Source organism: Cuculus canorus, chromosome Z (assembly GCF_017976375.1).
Source record: "Cuculus canorus isolate bCucCan1 chromosome Z, bCucCan1.pri, whole genome shotgun sequence".
NCBI classification, from domain to species: Eukaryota; Metazoa; Chordata; class Aves; order Cuculiformes; family Cuculidae; genus Cuculus; species Cuculus canorus.
In genome coordinates, this window is record NC_071441.1 from 9830415 (window position 1) to 9852748 (window position 22334).

Sequence of the window (22334 nt, forward strand, 5' to 3'; positions counted from 1 at the left end):
ACTGAAAAGGAGTCCTAAGAATTGGATTGCAAACTAACTCGAAACTCAAAGAATGATCTAAGAGACATAAGGAAACAAATGGATATAGATTTTTTTGTTGTATTGACTTAGAAACTATTTACAGTTAAGCAAACAACCAACTCCCTAGACAACAAAACCCTCACTCGGATCAAAGAGAGGTGCATGAAAGCCACTTCAATAGCTGAACCCCCATTAAGACCACATTTCTTTCTCAAGACAACAGCGGTCATTTATGAACTTTATTTTAAAAAGCAATCTCTTTTTATCATCCATTTCAAGCAGAGACTGTCTGATCAGTATTTAACTATGGTACTATATTCTTTATGCATCCTGACATATTGCTTCTCTGGGCAATACGTAGGCGAAGTTTTACTTCTTCAAGAGAAGCTGCTTTTGCTAATGAAGCCAGTGGTAAAATTTCCTGAAAACTAAGATTAAATGCCTTTCTAAGCAACTGCATAAAATACCACATTTTATTGACTTTTCTGATTTGCCCCCACTTTTATTTTGTATTATTTATGCAAAACAGTACGATGACAAAAATACGGTAATCAAATTATTCTGGATACACACTTTCTCTTAAGATGTCACAACTATGGGATGTATGTAAAACAAAATTCACTTGCAAAAGAAAATCAAATACAGTAACTAGGCAGAATCAACCCATGCTTTTATTTCCATTGCATATAAAATTTCATATGAAGGTATTGATGTACAGTACTATCCCATAGGCTGTAAGAGAGGCTAAGAAACCAGTGAAAGAATAGTCATGTGCAATGTTCACACAAGTTACCACTCTCAAGACATACCCAAAGGAAAAATCAAACCAAACCAAAAAATTGTTCAGGATTTCGGTTGTTATACTGTCCCTTTTACACCATTTAAAATAAAAGCAATCGATATCCTTTGGACCAGGGCTGCTAAAATCTACAGTTTGTGTCAAAAAGGAGGCTCTGTTTTTCCTTGAAAAAGAATCTCTCCTTTCACAAAGAAGTCGCATGCTACAAGGGCTGGGCATCGCTGGAATGGAGGAGAGGTATTTCCCTTGCTCTGGAAAATTCATGGATATCAGCTCTACGTAGTCTGCAGCAACAAGACAAGTCAAACAGCAAGAGATGCTCAGTCCAACCTGCAAACCTAACACTAGTGTCATTAAAAGATCTAAAGGTTTACCACTCTCCTGTAGATCTAGTGCACGATGCTATACACAACTGTACAAAGCATAAGATACATGTATATAAAATAAAACTTTGGCTGCTTATAACACTAATATTGGCATTGGAAAGCATTTCCAAGATTAAGGTTGTCTTTTCCACTTATACAGTAATAATTTACGCTACTAAATAGAGATATTACATACAATTATAAAAGTGTTTGAGTAATACCCTTTTAATTACAAATATTCCATTTCCCACTATGCATTAAAATCAAATATTAGAGATGCTTTCCAAAGCTGCTTCAGTGCAATTCAGTACTGAAATACAGCATCATTTTTTTCAGGAGCAAAAAATGGCTGTAATAATCCCCAATGATAGCTTGTAAAAAGATAATCAGAGAGGCAATACAATTATATTGCCAGAAGTCTGGAAAAGCTTGAACTTCCAGTAGGGCTATGAATGAAAGCTTATTGTATTATCATGCATATTAGCTCTTATGAGTATCCCCATCAGTTAACAACTAAAAATATGGTAGGAATGCCCAGCCCTAGCCCCACAGCTACCTTACTTTCAAATGCAGCAAAACAGAAGAAAATATTGTTTAAAGTTAAGGCACAGCCCTGGGACCAAAGACCTGCAGCTTTTTTTATTGATATATCTTTATGTATTTTATACTTTTCTTGAATCCTCCATAAACAAGCTCTAAGGTGACACAGACTATATTACAGGAGAAAAATGTACAAGGAATATGTATACACAATAATCATTCTCTCACCAAGAGTTTCCAAATATAGCAACACCACCCTGACAAGGATGATGTTATAAGAACTGATAATTTACAATCAACATTACAGTATGTACATTACAATAAATACATGGTTGTAAACAGAGACAAACAAGACTGTGTTACAGATAAGGTCATTTGGTGAGAAAAATGATGGCACAAATAAAATAAATAATGCATTCGAAAAGAACTGTCAAAGCTTTCTCTGTAAAATCCATTTCATTCAAGTTTTTTAAACTTCTGAATGGTATTTGTTCTACCTATTCTTTATAATTTTTTAATAATGACACAAAACAATTTAAGAATTCAAATACAGCATTATTGAATACAGTAACTTGCAAGCTAAAGTGTACTGTTATAAGCAAGGTGAATTTTTTTTCCCCAAGTCAATACCCACTCACTGCATCTTCTTATGGCAAAATACTCCAAACACATAAAGCCACTTGTAAGTTGTACTGTTTTAAAGCAGTGTGCGATGCTAAACCACACTTTGGCAAAAGAGGAAAAAAAAAAAGATTGTACAGTGCATTATATCCCTGGCTCTAAGAAATGACATATTTTTCTATTATTTGATTGTCCACATGTATGGGTGTATATCTCTCAATGTGGTGTTACTCTTTTCATTTACTTTCAATTAGTGCAGATACAAAACCTTTACAGATCCCTACTGGTTATTTTGTAATTTATATTGCTTTTCCATTATTAAGATTCCAGGCACTCTTGGGGACTGAAAGGAATTTTAAATGGATCACGTTCAGGAAGGACTCATGAAGAACACAAAAAAAAGACCAAAACCGTGACAAAAAAAAATGAGTTCTTGTCATTCTCTTCCCTCCTTCCGCATTTTCTGTGCTAAGGCCCTGCGAAGGCTAAAGGTAGAGAGAACTATGACTTGGATATAGAAGAATGCAAAATGCATTTAAAAGTTGAATTATTAACCAATCATTTTAAAACATGTTTCTATTCTAGATCTCTGACTTAAAAAACCCCTCTGTATTCATATCTGCAAACTTACTACAAAATGAATCCACAGGGGAACTAATCGCTGTTGCTATCTTTTATTTTTGTCAAAAAAAACCCCATCTCAGCATTGTCATTTTACCAGAATTTTAAAGAATGGGAATCTGCTAGCTTCCCTAGGCAATGATTTCCAATCTTCTGTGCTCTGAAGTACAATTTTAATGAAGAGCAAAGTGGTAAAAATAAAATTTCTCCTTCTTTCATGTGGCCAAACAAGAAGACTGGAAAATGACAAATGCAAACTCCTACCTCCCTTTAACTTTCCAAGTTACAGAAGCTTTCAGTACTAAACTGAAAAGCAGGATTCCCTCAGCACAAGCTGGATAATGGATGAAAAGATCTGAGATTGAAATAATGTGGAGTAAACTACAACTCTCATGATACATTGCTCAGTTAATTAAAAACACAAAAAGAAAATCTGACCTGGCTCTTTTTGCAAAAAAAAACATGAAAAAAATAATGCTGATCATTATTTTTGTCATACACATTGCAGATTAGCAAACAGTTTAACTAGATATCTGACACAGATAAAAAAGTATTAAGAGTCAAAATTAGAAGTACTATCCTAATGCTTTTCTCTCTCATAGAAACATTCCATATATTGTATTGTCTTGTTCTGATTTAGCAGTATGTAGTTCCCAGCCAAGAATAGCCTGGAAACCGTATTTTAAAGGGATGAATTTTACTACTATAGCAGAAAAGCTGCTTTTGTATTAACATGACAATTCATTACCTTTCTTATGGGCTATAGTCCTCCAAATATCCATCTTGGTGGTCTCAGTTGGTTTAACTGTGATCTGTTCTTGTAAGAAGACAGAACTGGCAGGATCAGGCCACTATGAGGGCAAAAGCACAACTTAAGTTCCTCTAATACATTTGAGAAAATTGGGATGAAAAACAAACAAGCATAAAAGCCATCATTCTGAAAGTTTTATGAACATAACTGATATTCATGGAACTCACTACTATATAAAATTCTAATAGACTTTTACAGCTCAATATAACCATTCTAAGGTGCAAAAAAAGGAAGGAAAGAAAAAAAAAAATCTAAAAGTTTTATCCAGTGTAGCACAGATTTGTACTGAAAACTTGCAAGTTACTCTTTGGAAAAAAAATAACCAGTGACAGATGAAATCTGAAAGTGTTTTTCATTAAATATAATACCTTGGTACATTTAATAATAAAAGTAAGCTCTACAAAAGATCTCTATTACATATTATACAAAACGCAGAGGTCAGTGCAACCAACTGGGTCACACTTTTTTCAGTCGCGTAACAGGAAGACTTGAAATTAGAAAATTATGCAATTTCCACAGCTCATCTTCCTATTCGTAACAGAATCATGTTGTGTCCCATCATTTATGTGCATTTGTTTTCCAGTAGGAACCTCAGTTTATTTTCTGTTTCCTCTCATGATGAACATTATCCAATGCCTTGCTTGTGAAATACAATAAATTCAAAAACTATCAAAGCATACCAGCATTCGTTTGGCAGGTGATACTCCTCTGAAAACATTTGCTTTATTTAATGAAATCTGTCAAATGGTGCGCTTATTAAAATGTAGTTTATGGATTTTATCCCCTCTGCTTTCTGATGCCATGGAGGTGAAAATTCTGGTTACAATATTCCTGAGTGCCAAACTGAGTCATCAAGGTCAGCTGAGATCAACAAACGTTCTAGCAGATGACGAGTTGTGACCATGGTTGTAGCCTATGACATACACTTTGGAAACCATTACCTAATAAAACCAAACCAAATCAAAAAAAAAAAAAAGAAAAAAAAAGAAAGAGGAAAAGAAAGGGAGAGGGCAAGAGTGAAAGAGATTGCATCTTCATTGTTATGTGTCGGGAGAATGGTCTTCTACCACACAAGGTTCTGTCTGGTTCTCCTCCTCTTCTACTTCTTCCCCAACTTGCTCATCAAGAGGAATTTCAGTGGATTCTGAATCCTGGGTGCAAAGTGTCTTGGAGTCACTGCAGCTGGTGTCTTCTTCTACTTGGCTTCCACTGTCCTTTTCAGTGTCTGACTCTCCATCTTCTTCCAATGTTAGTTCAAACTGGAATTTCTCAGTTTGGCCTTGTCTACCCTCTTCCTGGTCATCAGGTGCAGGAGAAGGACTTTGAGGGATTGTGCTCTGGTACCATTCTCGATTGTCCTCCAGTGTATCCAAGATATCCTGGGCATCAGGGTGAACAAGATCTGCCCAAGTCTCCCATAGCGGATGAACAATGTAGTCTATAAAACCCACCTGTTTCAAAGCAAAATTAGGATGAGCTTTTATTCACAAAGAAATAAATAACTGTGCCTATAGACTGCATGAAGTACTAGCGATATAATGATAGTAAGAGACACTAGATACACTACCCTTAAAGATGGAGTAAAGAGGGTCTTCTACATTTCAAAAGTTGGATTTGGAATATTGGATAAGGACTTGGAAAGATTTGTTTCCAAATTAACTGTTCATTCCAAACAACTCCACTACCTCTGGTGAGCCAAAGAGCTGCTTTATATTTAATTCTGCTTTTGAAGGAAACCCTAATGAACAGCCGTATGATATTCTTTTGACATGTATGCATCATTACAGATCATGACAGAGATGGAATCCCATCAGCAAACACACTGCAATACATTGTTTTCACAGTAAAAATTTCAGCTGCCCTCACTTACTGCTCAGGAGCTGAATTAATTATCTAGTAGGAAAAAATAAATTAGTGCATTCAGGAATCAATCACAACACGGCTATTGACCATCCTTTTCCATTAAAACACTGTACTGCGTTATTTCATTGCCTACTCAAATCAATTACCTGTGATTTCTCTACAGATGCATTGTGCTTATCACACATGGGACTTATCTCCATCCCTCTCTCTCTTTCTCGATCTCCCTGACGGAAAAATTCCTCCATTATTCTGTCTGTCCACTGTCGGTAAAGATGGAGTGGCTTGGTAGGATTGCTTAGATCTGCACAGTGCACCATATTCTGAAGAACCTAAAACAGATTGAACACCTGAGATGTTATTACACTGGAGAAAACCAGCCTCTTTTTCATTTACACATTTGGTGGCAGTGAAACTGAATCTTGAAAATACAGGTAGTGGAAGACTTCTTATAAAGAGCAAAGACTTAAAAGCTTGGGTATTTTTGACAGTTGAAGTGACAGCCACAAGTTACCTTGCTTCTGCTGCTTCGACCTGTATAAGTGACAGAAAATCTTTTTAGAGAAAGGCCCATCAGATGCTGATAATTTGAAGGGAAGGTCAAAGCCTCATTTAGTCTAGAAGTACTCTAGCACATCGTTAACACTCTCAGAGTCACTCAGTACCTAATAGACTATGTCATAGGTAGGACACATAAAAGGGAGTAGAGGAAAGGTAATGAATGAGTCATGGTGTGAGAATGGACAGCTGAGCTAACTCATGCTGTAGAATGGGCAGACCAATGTTATTAAGGGTATAAGTTCTTACAAGTAATCATTTGCAGATGAATCTTCTTACCTGAATCCTGTCTGAATAGTTATCAAGAAGTAGAACACCAGAACTGGTCACTTTTTTGGTTTCAACCATAGTTTTTAAATCAGCCAGTAGATTCATATGCTTAGACATGTCTGTTGCAAGTACCTTGAAAGAAACAAACAAATAAATGAATACTACATAAATGATTCTACTGATTTTTTAAAAAACTCTTTGAACATAAACAAACAGTTCTGTGGGGAACCCATAATTCCTGTGTCTGAATGCACCATAGAAGTCCGAGTCTTGTGTATCATTAGTAAGTTCTCATTTTGCATATTTTAAGAACATGACAATTGTTCAGAATGATCTGATCAGCCTAAATTCATCATCAATTCAGTAGCAAATTTCTAATTGTGATAGTGAAACAGCATACATGTCAGTACAGAAACAGCTTGAAGTAGGATTATACACCTTCTAAAAAGGTACGAATGGTTATTGAAACTGAAAAGAACAAACTATTCCTATTTAGATGACAGACAATAAAACTCCGAACTTTTACTTCACTGGTTATAGGTCTAATGATATGTAATGTATCACAAAATGATTCTGTGCTTTATTATCCAATTTGATAGTACTATGGAAGACAGACTCTCAAGCAGAACTCACAATGTCAATGACCATTTTCCTCAAAGATTGTCTCTGTTTTTTGGTCAAATTCTGGAAAATGTCACAATTTTCTTCTTGCAGCAGCTTGAAGCCCACAGCTAAGTGATGATTCTCCAGTACTGATGAGTCATTGTACATCAAGGCAAGTTCAGAATCTGCAATAACAATCGCAGAGCAGAACATTACTAAAGCCTGTGCACTTATATCAAATCACTTAAGATTTTTCTAATTCATTACCTTCATAACAAGATTTACAGAAGAACTTTTAGAAACTGAGTTCCTGTAGTTCATGCAGTATCAAAAGTTGTAGAATTCAGACTGAACATCTTAACAAATCAAGGCAAAGTATGATAAGGAAAATACTTAGCAGTGAACCATGTACAAGTGCCTGGAGTGGCAATTTAGAAAAAATTCAAGGAAGGTATTTTTCAGAATACATTTTCATAGCTGCATGAGGTCACATGGAAAATAATATATGCATAAACACACCTAAACTAAAAGATACTCCAATGTTTTCTCTTCTCATGCCTCCCATCACAGTTACTAAAATTCCGTTGTTTAAGTCAAGTTACAGCTATCCAGCAGTCAGACTAGAAATATGAAGCTGAGGCTTTGCTGCAGGTCACGCCACAAGCACAAATCTTGCTTTTGAAACGGTGTTCTTCTGCAGTTACCTAAGGCACTCAGATGCCTAACTAATTAGGACAACTGGATATTTTGAGAGCAGGCTGGCAACAGTTACACTTCTGGTCTGTTTCCTTAGAAGGTCATGTGGCTTGAAATTGGACTTGCCTACTGCCTGGTACCTGAGTGTGGTCAACGCCTGATGCTGTAATGCTGCATATTCTCAAAGAGAACTTTCTTAACTCAGCCATTCCATGTGGCTCTTAGAATAACACACCCCCTTCTACCATTGACTATGCTAAAGTGCACATGTAAGATCTTCATTTGTCTACTTAGACCTGCTGAACAGCCTGCCCTGATGAATAAAACCAGATCTGACTATTTCTGCAAAGCTTTAGATTCCACCTGGTGGAATTCCACACAGTCAGCCCGCATATTCAAGACAGCTTGCACGTGAATCTGTCATAAAAACCAAATAATTTCATGCAGTCGCATTTGCCATGTGTGATATTAACTTCTATTTATTACAGCTGTTCTACCCTAAATCTAATCCTAAACCCGTCTATCCCCTCTACTATTTGTCCTTTTTATCTTCTTTTACAACAGCTTCGTTTTAAAATTCCTCTAGCTCAATAGGGTGCCTATAAAAGCTCTGCTCTTCAGAATTCATTAGTCTCATTATCCATTCTCACGCTGTCTTCCTCTCCTGTCTTGAATGCACCAATCTTTTGAATCAGGAAACCCTTCCTTTACCTTACCTTATCCTAAAGGCAGGCAAACTATAACGGCAAAAGGAAAAAGAAAGTGAATTTGTCAAATGACCTGTCTTTCATCTTTCACAGAACACTTGCAAAACTTGTCTGTTATTTTTCTTACAATGATGACAGTACTAGCTTATTTTCCTTTCAAACAGCTTTCTGATGACACCAACTGCAAAACACTCAACATCGTCTAAACACTTCCGGAGGGCTGGAGCTACAGAGTTAAAATGTGCTAAACTCTGTAATGAAAGTAGAATTAGACAAAAGTTCCACCTTGGTAACCTCTGTAACACATTATAAGCTTCAGGATTATGTGTCTGGAAGGACACTGTTAACAGTGATCAAATAAGCAACTCCTCTGATACTAAGAATCCCCACTTGTTTGTTCTTCGACAGCATTCAAGGGGAATCAGATTTTTAGATAACTGTATAAATAGACTTTAAATCCTTAAACAGGGAAATAACATTCAGAAACATCATGTGACTAATAAGCTGAACTATCACAAATATGTACACACATGAAGTACCTGTAAGTTTATTATGCTTTTTTAAAACTCTTGTACTGCTTAGTGAATTGACAACACATTGTAAGTTTCACTGGGAAACAAAAGTAGATGGAAGCAAATTATCTTCTAGAGGTTAGGAAAATCTAGGATTTGAGAAACCTAAAGCAGATCGATTTTATCTCTTTGTTCCTGCAGTTTCTTCTTTGTACACAGAACGACTCGAAAGGGATAAAATCTCTTTGCTTCTTTCAGTCTGGCAAGTGCAGTTCCAGTTAGTGGTGTTACCCGAGTGACACAGAAGCCTTCTCTATCAAAACCTGAATTGAGAAACGCGACATTTCTTCCAAGCCACTAAATAAGCAGCAGCAGAATCACCTCTAACTTCGCTGAATTTCAACTGTCTGTCTAGAATTGGAAACTTCATGCACCACCACTGGTCTCTTCGACTAGCCAGTCATCCTGCATAAACAGGACCAATTTGGCAGTTTCCCTGTAGGACCTCAAAGCCACCAATACATCCTAATTTTCAATTTCTGAAACAAACAAAAACCCCCTTTACTTATATATGCCTGCTCTTAGAAGTTAGGCATTACACATTTTTTTGTGCACAGAGGTTGATTCACTCTCTTCCTATAGAGTTCACGGTGCTGAACTGCCCTGGTTACCAATAAAGCACCAGAAATCAATTCCTCCATGCAGATGAGTCATTAAATTGAATTTCACTGCAGGGCAGCCCTCAGGCCATTAAGGCAAACGAAATTAGAAGCAGGTTAAGCTGAAGAGGAGGTTTTACTTGAACATACAGCAATATTGAGTCAGAAGAGGAGCTCCCTTCTTCAAACTATACCGTTGATTTGGGGTCACATTATTTTAGGCCCAGGGCAACAGATTAATCCAAGTGCAGGAATGACAATATCTATGAACGTGCATCTAGATGGGTCAAATACACAGGTGTAGGTATGTTGCCATTTCTGTAGTTTTTTCCTCTTCAGCGTTTGGATGGTTAGTATTCATTCAACTTTTGAACTTCTGGCTCAGTTATTATAAAAGGAGAATTTGTCAGGTGGCACGATGGAACATGCATTGACCTACAATGTGTTACTCAAAGTGTACTGCCACTGAAATCAAGGCAGGTTGCATTGGGGCCACAATCCATGCAGTAAAGGGGTCATGACTGGGTTCAATGAAGCTAATTGTTTTTCTTCTACTAGAAGATTAAAGAGGGGGAGAGGCTGATGCCATGCCACAGAGAACAGCCTTCGGAAATGCTGAACAAGGACACCGGGTTTCAAATTTGGAGATGACATCAGGGTTTCATTTTATTAGGGCTTAAAAAAAAATAATAAAAAGAGGTTGGTCACAGCCTGCAGGGACAGGCTGAGAAAGTCCAATCCAAGAAGCATGTGTATACAAAGATCAGAAACCAAGTACAGCCAGGAAGAGACAGAGAGGGGGCCCGTCAATCTGTTTGCTAAAAGGGAACTTGTTTTGTAAATTTCTTAAAAATATATGGCTATCCTTGGTCATATATGCTGTCAATACAAAGCCATACACTGCTGTCTTCCTCTTTTGTTTTCATTTAATCTCACTTAATTTTTCTCCTCCAACGTCATTTATTTAATGCAAACCAACAATTTTCCAGGACAGAACACATCCAGAATATTGGAGCAGTGCAAGCATGCTCATGCCTTAGTAATTCCTGCTAGACAGTACTATTTAATATTATTTCTCAAGTTACAAGAAATGCAAATAGTATCCAGTTTAAAATATAAACACCTTTCTATTTACTGAGAAAAGGTACAGATAAAAGCAAGCAAGGAATGCACTGTGTATTTTTCAGACGCAATGTGCAGATTTTGCAGTAAATTTCTGAGAAAGCCACTTAACATCAGACTTACTTGTATTGATAAGGAACTGGTTTGAAACCCCGGGATGATCTACATCATGTATTGCACTGGCAAAAATTGCTGCAAGAATCTCCAGATCAGTGAACACTGCCTAGAAAATCATGAAACAGAAATGGCATCGAAGTGTTTTTGATAAAAACGTTTCTACTTTGAATCTAGATCTGAATAACCAAAATGTATTTGAAATGTATCAGGGATCTGAAAATATTTTACACATAGACTACAATAACTTTTTGTAAAATTATCAGTTACGTAGAATTCCATAAATATTTCAGGTTTGGCCAAAGTAAAATGATCCTTAATACACAGTGATAGATGAAGCTTTTCCATCTTCAGTCTGCAAATAAATCCACTTTTGTCAGATCATTAAGTACGGGTTTCTAGCCTACAGCACAAATTAAGTTAAAAATTTCAGCCCAATTCTACATTCTGCCCTATACTTGAAAGAGACACACCTCCTAAATGATGGGAAAAGAAGTGGTGTCAGACAAGACATTTTACTTAAAATTTACTGATTGTTTTCTTCCATATGAAATTATTAGGAAGGCAAGAAGAGAGGACTGCAATGGACTGGGCATGTCACTGAGTCCAGTCACCCATTGACACAAGCACCCAGATTATGTAACTGCTTTAATAACTGATCAAGAACAGCCCAGAAGTGTGTAAATCAGCAGTGGGCAGACATTGCTATTTTGCTGACAGAGAATAAGGCCACGAAAAACAGGCAATCTGGTAAAAACTCAAAAATGCTACTGACGACCAGATCTGCTTTTTGGTGAAGCCAAAGGTGATGCAAGAACATTATATGGTCTTCCCTACTGAGATAAAAAATATCTTTCCCAAGAGAATTCCTGAGTCCTTGAGGACTGAGACCTGCCAACAGCCTCATGGTTCACTTACTGCTCTCTTAATAAAAAGGTAGAGCAGTAGCAGTTAGTAACATGAAAGATCTGTCATTATGAAAAGAAGGCAAAATGTAGCCCTCCTTGGAAATAAGGACAAATGCTTTTCAACTATTAAAATTTTAATGGCTTCAACAATTTACTCGGATATATCAATATTTGCTATGCTAAGACCTGAATTGTGCTTAAAAAAAGGGGGAAGCAATCTCCATCTTGCCTCTGCTTCCTTCTACTTCAGAGATTTTAAACATTTTTGTCAAGGCAATTCTTCAGAAAAGAGTACATTGTTATTTTTTCCAAACAATTTTGAAATATACGTAAAAAAAAAAAAAAGCTAATCCAGTGAAAATTTAGTACATGTTCCTCTCTGCCTGAGAAATGGACACAAAAGTAGCCTTTCAGAACAGAATGAATGCACACATGGGTAAAAAACCCACCATCACCAAATGGCCCTATTGAGGGAATCAGATTTTATCAATATCTTTCCTAAGGAATTCAACTAACTGTGGTTAGTGAGAATCAAACATGGAAAATAATAACAGAACAGGACACAGTATTAACATTGACATGGTGAAAACAAGTTATGCACTGTGTTACAATGGAAAGGGTTACAATAGCACAGATCTGCAAGTATAAAAAATTATTTAAAAGAAAAAGATGCAACATGTTCTGCACAATATTTATATGTAAATAAGCTTTGATCCTCACAAAATATCTTCTAAAAGAGCACAAATAAAGAAAGAAATGTTAATATTTACTTTAATATTAAAGAGCTTAGTTTCTGCAGTATTTCTTAGTTTTGAAGAGTCTTAGTTTGTGACCTTCTCTCATGCCTGTCTCTTTCACACCTTAATGTGGTTTACCTCTAATGCTGGGGTTGATAGCAGGACATGGGTTGACTGAACAACATCTGCAGCATGTATGTTATTGTGATATGCCACATCTGCATGGTAATGGTCTTCTAGGGTCATCAAGTAAGTTATTAAAGTGTCTACTGGTATCTTAAATGTTTTTAACAAGTCCCGTTCCTAAAAAGGAAAAAAGAAACAACTAAGATTACAAAGCACAGAAAAATGTCTAATATAAGCAAAAAGCAGCAAGTCTGCTTCTACTTGCCTGAAAAATGGTGTGCATGATCACTGTCAAAGGTCTGTTTCCAGATAACTCTGCTACTCTGAAAACCTGAAGGCCCCACTTGTTCACATCTTCCAGTTCCTAGAGCAGAATCAAGCAGAACACACATTGCAACCTTGCATTCCATTAATTTTTGACTGAAACAGCTACAAACAGCAAACTCACCAAGATTCAAACCTTGACACTGTGAAAATTATAAACTACACTCTGAAAGGGGGAAAGCCACTGCTACTAATCTTGTGGTATTTGAATTTGCAGCTACCAAGTTTTCAGATTTTAATTCACTAAGGAGGAAAGACTGCCTCTTAAGTGGATAGCTCCAGAGGGGAAAAATGCTATGGTGTCTCGAGTGAGCTGAAATGACACAGCTCACTATATCGCTGCCCAGTGACAGCAGAGTTCAGCAAGGAGGAAGCCGCTAGACAGCTGCGGTTCTGCTGCTGTCTCCCTGGTTCTCAGAAACACTCTTCAAATAAAGGGGGAGATTCCTGAAAACATAACGATAAGCACATTTCAAAATGCAAAACTCTAAGATTAAATGAATATTTACTTTATGCTACTTTTAGATTACTGCCAGCTGGTTAGCTGCTGGTGCAAAAGTCACAGGAAACGTCACCAAAAACAAAACCACAAATGATGTATGTAAAGTGATAGAGCTAAAGACAGGACCTAGAAGGATAGCTCTTATGCTATACACCAGTAATGCATTTTCAAAAAACACAGGGCTGCTATATGTTTTCATTCCCGTGACAGCATATGGTATGTTTATTCTTCATTTGTTGGATATTATTTATGAATAAGCAGCTTTATTAAAGCATATGCAAATGCTTAATTTCTTCCTCTCCAGATGAAATACTGTTCGCTGTGGAAATTAACCCTTATGTGCTAATTCTGATTTTATCTGTCATTCTTCCACTTCATCAACTGCATGCTATTTCAAGTGAGACTAGCGTCTTGTCCTACAGCTTGAAATCAGTGGTTATAACCAAAGGATGGAATACTGGCAAGTCTACCCTCTATTCTAATTCAGTAGTTTAAATTCAAGGATTTGCATATTCTTTACCTTGGCAAGAACATCTTCTTGGTCTGTTTTAACTCCAAATCTGGGAATACTGGAATTAGTTAGGCTGGAGCTGTGCATCAGTTTTTTTACTCCACTGATCTGTGACATTGGCCTCTTCTTCTTCTCTTTCTCTTTCTGTGTTGGAGAAGGGATTTCAACTTCATGTTGTTTGTCTTCAAAAGAATGATGAAAAAGCGAATTATTTTCAAAGGAAATACATATAGTTTTGTCCATTTCACTGTTGAGTTGCATCTTACAGATACTGTAATTCTTAACAAAACTTCTTTTGTTTTATGTTTCAAGATTTTGCAAGAGATACTTCATACCCAGAGCAGTAAAAACATGACAAGATAAACATAGAACCATTCCTCAGTATAAACAGATCTATATTTCACAAATTGCCTCAGTATTTCTTAATTGACTTTAAATGAGCCTTGTGGCTATGGGATTTTCACTTCTCCTACATCTCTACTTCTGTACACGGTCAATCCTTTAATTATAAAAATATTATTACAATTGAACAGAAATCCAAACTTTCACTTTGCAAGAAAATTAAAAATTTCTTCTTTTCCAGGAAAAAAACCTCTCTGAAACTATATTTAAAAACTAATCAAAATGGTATCTCATGTAAACCTCTACAAACATTTAAACAGTTAAGACTGTACAACTCTGAAAGCATTTTAAAATGTCAGCCACATCTTCAAGCACTCTGGATGTTGAGGCAGTTTGCATCAGCAATGCTGTGCATTTCTGCACCACCCAACCAGAGTTACTAATGCTGACAAAAGAACTTTTTTGCTAAAACCTAGTATTTCGCTGTGGATCTTTGCCTCCATAGCGGTATCAGTGGCATCACTCCACACACTTAATCAACATATACGCCAGCAAAACCTTAAACAAGGATAAAACAGAGTAAAAGTATATAGACCATTGCCAGCTGATCGCTGCAGACACAGCATGGAGATGTTGAGTACTGTAGACATCTGTGGTTCCCCACAGAAGAAGATCAACCCAAGTTTGGGCAAGAGAGTCCTTTGTTGCACTAACTGCTAGGAAATTGCATTATTTTTTGTTCTTTTTGTTCATACTATATTTCAACACAAGAGTTAAGATGACTCCTTCCAGATTACCTCTTCTTTGCTGAAATGTATCTGCATCTTTTCTAGTTCTCAAGGAACCTTGCCAGCAAAACCAGGAAAATCTGGAACATCTGTTCTAACACAGAAGCCTATCTAAAATTATAATTTAAAAAACACCTTAGAACAAAATATTTTTTTTAAAAAAAAATTGGTCCTTTAAAACATATGTCTGCTTTTCCTTTCCTGCAATGGTCATTTTCAATAAAATATTGAAACCAGACAAGCACAGCAAGTCCATTCTAGTCTCAGATTGCTATTGTGTTTGCTTCTTCACTTACTTTTTTCCTTTTTTTTGTTTTTAATTACCCTTTAGCAGCCACATTTATTGGACACCTCAAATTCCAAACAAATTACAGCGAAGAAGAGACTGTGGAAATGTCACCAAGCTTTAGCCTGTGGCACCAAGTTCCCCAACTGCCCCCACCATACTTCACCACTCTCCTCATACGGACAATCAAGAAGAGGGGGAGGCAGAGCACTGTAGCTCTCGACTGGTGCAAACCGACAACAGATTAAGAGCAGTGACTCGTGTTTGTGCTTTGATGTTTATGGATTTGGTCATATGCACAAAGTTTAGACTCATCAAAAGGAGGTTTGTAAGTCGAGCTGTCAGACTAACTCAAGTGAAAGGAAGAGTCTGTCTGTATGACTTTAGATCTCTGCAGAATTCCACGGGACTGCCTCTGCTTTTGTAACTATAAGCACACAGGGCTCATGTGCCCATCTGAATGTGCAGAAAAAACAGCTTGCCATTTTCACGCTGGTTAAGCTATGCTCATTGGCAAGTTCTCTTATGTTTTATGTTCATAGGAAAATAGGTTAACAGCACTGAAAACCAAAAACCTTGCATATTATTAAACCTAATACAGTAGCTGTAATTATTTCTTTGTTGTCATTACAAGTAACTTCATACATGTCATATAGCCCAAGAATTAAGAGAACGGAAAGATCTCTTTTGTCATTACACATTCCTAACTTTCAAATGTGAGAAAGTCTGTAGATATTCAGGAGATCGATTACATATAATTAACTAGAAAAATTAATATTTTCTACGGAGACAATGCCTTTCCTCTTTACACTGTTGCTTAAAACTCATGTACTTAGTATTTTGAAAATTCTCTATTTAAGCAATAGTTCTGTAGATGAGGTATTTTGCCCACTGTATTCCTCTTGTACCTACAATTTTAAGTATCCCAGGTTTTCATGCAGCCACAAAACAATAACTTAACAGTAACTTAGGAGTGACGGCCTTTCCAGCTTCTTTCCACTCAAGACTCAGATCTCATATGAAAGGCTGACAGATACATTTCCTTACCCTGTCAAAATGGGCCTTACATGTTAAGTAAAAGCTAATCTCAGTCTTTTCAGCCTAAGTGGGTCATCTTCTCATGCAACTGTACGTTGTGTTCAGGGCTCCTGAAGCTATGCAATATGGCTTTTCCACGACAGAGGCTCATCCTTTTCTTATTGTCTGAAACCCTGCTGTGCCACGGTGCCACGGTGCTCAGGCACAGTACTGCAGTCATGGATAAACCGAACAGACACATGACACATTAAGTGATCCATTTGGGATAGAGTGACAAGCCGGATAAAACGTATTTTTAAAATATTGTTTCTTAAGAAAAGCACAAAAAGCACCAGCTGTGGCATCTCACACAACAACAACAACAAGATGCACCTTAACATATGTGACTGGCACCTTTTTAAGTAATTATCTTAGTTCAGATGTATTCATCTGTGCCTCCCCTTTTGTACAGTCTTTATGAACCAATGATATTTTGATCAAAATATCTTTATCTTCACTTTCAATATCAACAGTAGGAAACCAAATCTTGGTAATTTTCACCAGTTTCAACAAAAAAAAAATACTTAGTTCTGCAAAGCCATAAAACAGGAACCATACTCTTTGTACTACAGCGTTGCACTTCTTTAAATCCTCACATGCCACCGTGCAACCTCTTGAGACACATGAATTCTCTTGGCAGTAGTCTGTTCAGATGTTGATTTGGTCATATTCATCCACCCGCTCATGTGCAGGCAGAGAATACCAAAGCATCAGAATGCTACAAGATTTTATGAGGTTACTTGTGCTTGTGTGCTTCCAGCACAATGAAACCTCTTTGCAGTAACTTTCATAAGGGAAACAGAGGAGAATAATTATTTTTAACATACTAATTCATTACGTATTAATTTCCTAATACAGTAGCAAGGTATTAGTTGTAATGTTACCTGAAAATATGTATATGAATATGGATCTGTAATTACACACACAGGGAAACCACATACACAAACCAAATGAGCTGTGAGGAAATGGATCTAACATGATCCCTCTGCTCGAACACTGAACAATGAGATACTAAACATACAGTTTCTGAAATTAATATGGAAAGCCATTTGCTTTTAAGCTTTATCACAGCCCAGAAAGAGATAAAAATAACAAAAGGCAAAAAAGTTAACACCCATTATAGTCTTACCTAAGAATGTGTTTGATATATATTCTGAAACCTGATTGCCTGATCTGCTCATTTCAGATAGGTGGGTTAGCTCCCGGTTGAGCATTCTTTTGAACTGGAAAACAAAACAAAGGCAAAACAGTGTAAAGTTAGCAATCAAGTTCTATTTTAGTTGAAATGAGAAAATACAGTCAACTTATAGCTGTTGAAAGGGCATGACATTAAGAATACATATTAAACTAAGATAGCTATGAAAGCATAAAAGTTGCAATATCATAATACCCTACTGACTTATTTGTGGGTTGCACAGCATAGTTCTTAACCTTCTGAAATACACCATAGTAATTAAATTGCTAAGGTACAGAGTCCTACCGGTAGCTGAAAACCATAACATAAATCCATACTTGCAAGTAATTAATATTACTGTCTTTTTAATGTTATGATTTTACTTCAGAAAGAAAATACAAATGTAATTACATAGGATCCCTTCTCTACTAGGGTTTTCTTATCACACGTATAACCTATTTTTGCAGGTTTTGCCGTTCATTTATCTTCCATCTCACCATTCACCTACTTAAGTATATTCAACAGCCCTACTCAAAGCAGTCAAAACACCCTACTGATTTCCTACACAGTAATATGAATAGAGGTAGGTGATCTTGTCTTTGATTTAAAATTATACTCCATCAACTAATGACTTGAGTATTCCACAGTCTCAGAAAATTATCAGTATCTGTATGAAACAGTGGAGTAGAAAATAGCCGTTTATGGAAACACCTTTGTTATCCCCCTAAATTAGAAATTCACTTTATAGGCTAGAACTGGCTAGCAACATTCCACAAAGTACTTAACTGATCAGGTACTCATCACTGAACCTTTCTTGATTCCTTCTAGACTCCAGGGTTAAATGGTATCTCGTGGCATTGTGTTTGACAGGTTAATTGCATAATACACTAGCTATCTTACGTGCATTTTTATTGACTACAGCTCTGCCCTGATATTATCAGCAAATAGAATTCAGCAATATTTATTAGCAATTTAAACAACTCTTGCCCATGTAAATGTAGCATCCATCTGTCAGTACTGAATTTTGCCTCCCATTGTGCCATCCTTTCATTTTCTGTTCAGATTTCTCAGCCATATTTTCTCTTAATGAAGCCAAATGATTTATGCCATTTTCAGAATCATCTTTCACCCAGTTCACCCAGTTATGACTATTTATTACATCAAGCAATACCTATCCTTAGTACACATCCCTGTAAACATACCTCTATGTTGAAAACTGGTAATTTATTATTATTTTATACAAGATAAAGCACTGGACTAAACTTTAATCATCTCCCTTCTAACCCACTGCAATCATCAAAGCCCCTTTTTCAAAGAGGTCTTGCATAGTGAAAGGTGTTATATTCCTCACAGCATCTAAGTCACCAATTACTGTATGGCTCACAGTGTGCCAAATAAAAATCACCTTTAATGTAACACTCTAGCCATTAGCCACTGCAGTTTCCTGCCATCTTGGCAGCTCACAAAGTTCCTACTACAAAGACTGAATCCTACTTTAGTCACAAGCCAAAGGCTCAGCTTTCATCTCAGATATAGCCATGTCCTAGCAAGTGCTTAACATATTTCTGAACGATACCGCAAATATAGTTATATATGGAATGAATTACAGGGCTTTATATTCTGCACAAAACAAGTATCAATCTCTTTCATGAGGCCTGATATTTGTCACCTGTATCAAAAGTTAAAAAACAACTCGAGTTTGCCAAGCACTGAAGTCACTGGTCCAAAAATCCTTTGAGTATTTCTAAAAGTCTTTCTTTACAATTTTGACACACACTTAAATCATATTTGGATGTTTATTCTTCTGTACATAGGAAAAACATAAAATGAATACTGGTGAGAAACTGAACTACTGAAGGCAAAATGACGATATCATAGAATAGCTTGTCTCCAGATGGTATCCAGAAACTGCAGTTTTAAATTAAATACTCTGTATAGGAATATTAATAAAATGTCAGAAGTGGACAAAATCACATTAACTTCTGGGCCTGTTATCTGTATATCCATTACCACTCCAGTATTCTCTCTTTCTTAACTTAATCCAGCTAGTTCATCAGATCCCAACTAAATAGGTGCTTGTCTGTCCTGCTGTTTCCTAGTAACTCCTTTTAGATAATGCCAAACTTTGCAATGCTGCTTTTGCTGCAGAGCAACATTACGGGGTCATGTTCTGCAATTAGGAAAAAGACCATCTAGCCAGCGCTGGTATGTACTTTTCAGGAACTCTTCTAAAAAATTTCCCAGCTTTGAAAGGAGAATGAATTGTTGTTTGTTTGCACTATCCTTTTTCTGTACCTACCCAACACAACAAATAGTAAGGACTTCTTTCCCCTCAAAATCATAAATTTAATTGCAGGTATTAGGTAGGTAGAAAGTTCGCTATTGTATGCTGGGAATCATCTTGTGGAACTTACAGAGTATACGTTAAGAATTTCCAACTGAGTATTCATTGCATGGATGTTCACAACAAACGGAAGGTGCATGGCAGTATCTCCTAATCCTATGTTCCCCCTGAGACTGATGCATATCTTCCATCACCCCATATGTCACCAGAACATAAAAGGTCAGCTGTTGTCACGAAAACTGCAGAACAGTCTGTGTGTTGCTGCTGAATATGGGTGTACAGTAAAACAAGTTCCCCAGCTTCTGCAAGGCAAATTCAGTGAGACAAACATTTGGCACTGAACAACTGTAGCAGTGTGATTTCCTCATACTCTTTCACATGTTGCTGACGCCACAGCAACAAGATTTCAATTGACATTTATTTTGAAAACATCTGGACTAAGCAGTTCAGAGAACTGCTTTGATTTTCTAATTATATGACAAAGCCTTGCAACCGTCACCCACATTGAAACCGATGAAGATCAAGACCATACGCAGATAGCAGTTGCTGATGCATAACGATAATGCCCTTTAAGAACACATACAATAAAAGAGAAACGAACAATGCTCAAGATGTTCAGACTTTTTTATTATACCCTGTTCCAGTATATCTGTATGTTACTTAATTCTCTGATGTTTAGTAACTCACACTTTGAGGAAAAAAAATATTATCTAAGAAAAAACCAAAAAAAATCCTAAAGCCCCAACTTTTTCCTCATTTTACCTATTTCTCAAAGTTTCCATTTGGGCTCAAGTACACACATGTAGTTGCTGCTTCAAAGACTGCCAACTTGCCACACATTTATTATATCTCTTTGCACTACTGCTTTGTAATGAAACTGTCTAATTCTTATGTGGCTTCCACCAGATTCTACTGTAAATCAGAGAAGTTTGTTATATCCATCAGTCTACACTGTTTCAGTCATGCAGCAGATGCCTCTTAAGTCCTTGAAACTTGGCTAGACTGTCCATACTTTCACCATTTGTCCTTTCAGAAATAGTATTTAGCACTTTATTCAGAACAAATCAAACAAGACATGAAGTTGCCACTGATAGTAAATGTTAAAGGATGGTATTTTAAATAAGAACTCAAAAAAATCTCCAAACCATATACTTTTCTAGTTAATCAACCATAATACATCAAAATCACTGGTTAGTAACCAACATTTACACCATATATGAATTATGATATTAGCTCAGCATGGGGAGGAAACGGGTTTTTGACTGACCTATTTGTCTATCTACTGCATTGTATTCTTCCTCAGAAAGAAAGATTTTCATACGGTAAGGCTAGGCATTGTAGGATTAGACAAATGAAACATGTATGTATCACTTTGGAATATCACAGCCCTTGCCTATATTCTAGGAAATTTCCCCTGGAAATGAACAGGCTATAAAATGTCCATTAAGTCAGTTAGGCAGTTATCCACTACTGAATACTAATGTCACAACAACAGAGCAGTAAAGTACTGCCTGAAAAATACCCTAGAGTATTTCCTTAAGTGGATTTTTTTTTTTCATTTCATTTGTTTCTATTGACTTGAATGTTTTTATTTTACTCTCAGCATGGGAGAGGTGCTTACAACACAAAACCAGGCACAATATTCAAATAACATTAAAAATCTCCCAAAGTGACAACAGTGGACATGTACTCTTACCTCCCTTTAAAAACCTAGTAAGTCTGATAGAATAAGAACTATAATACATGAAAATAAACATGCATGCATTGATGAGAAAAGAACAGTTTCCTGAGTAGTGACTGCGTCCAAAGAAAAGGTTACAAATGAGGGATTGAGCTTGGTAGTTTAGGTTTTTCCGGGCTGAAGCCCAGTGTGTGCATATCTCTGCATTTACGTTACTGCTGTGAACCTATGATACACATGAGATTTTGGCGGGGGGGGCGGGAATTCTTCTCTGATGTCAGCAAAGATCTATAGAAAAATTTAGACAAATTTTTGAAGTAACCATGTTGCCAGAGGGCAACCAGAGCACTAACATAATTTTGGGAAAACACCAATAGCAGAAAGAAGCTTTAACGATCAGGAAAAGATCCAGCTATGCATATATTCATGATCACGATAAGGTTTGGGCTGCTTGCTTAACATATATGGGTTTTATCGATCACACTTCAGAACGTTTGACATTTATTTTTTGAGTGAAGTTCTTGGCTCAGTAACATAAAACTTAAGCAAATATCCAGCCAGCAGTAGGTTGTGTTGGGAGAGGAAGCATGCAGAACCACCCTTGGTGTAGATGCCCTGTCCTGGTAGGGCCTCTTCCACCCAGGCTTTATGTTAC

General features: G+C 36.7%; 1 protein-coding gene across 14 annotated transcripts in view; it reads right to left on the bottom strand.

Moving 5' to 3' along the window:
- Positions 1-240: 240 nt before the first annotated feature.
- PDE4D (phosphodiesterase 4D) overlaps positions 241-22334 on the bottom strand; it is a 586247-nt gene continuing 564153 nt past the window's right edge. For 4 of the 14 annotated variants that reach the window (XM_054053511.1, XM_054053509.1, XM_054053510.1 and 1 more), the window contains 9 exons: positions 17610-17703; positions 13997-14169; positions 12916-13014; positions 12663-12827; positions 10889-10988; positions 7100-7254; positions 6476-6598; positions 5788-5970; positions 242-5229 (listed from right to left, as the gene is read on the bottom strand). In XM_054053511.1, coding sequence (XP_053909486.1) covers positions 4819-5229; positions 5788-5970; positions 6476-6598; positions 7100-7254; positions 10889-10988; positions 12663-12827; positions 12916-13014; positions 13997-14169; positions 17610-17703 — 1503 coding nt within the window. In that variant the 3' untranslated portion in view covers positions 242-4818. Of the gene's footprint in view, positions 5230-5787; positions 5971-6475; positions 6599-7099; positions 7255-10888; positions 10989-12662; positions 12828-12915; positions 13015-13996; positions 14170-17609; positions 17704-22334 lie in introns of all 14 variants that reach the window. The other 10 variants (XM_054053513.1, XM_009559570.2, XM_054053514.1 and 7 more) reach the window with 7 other exon arrangements.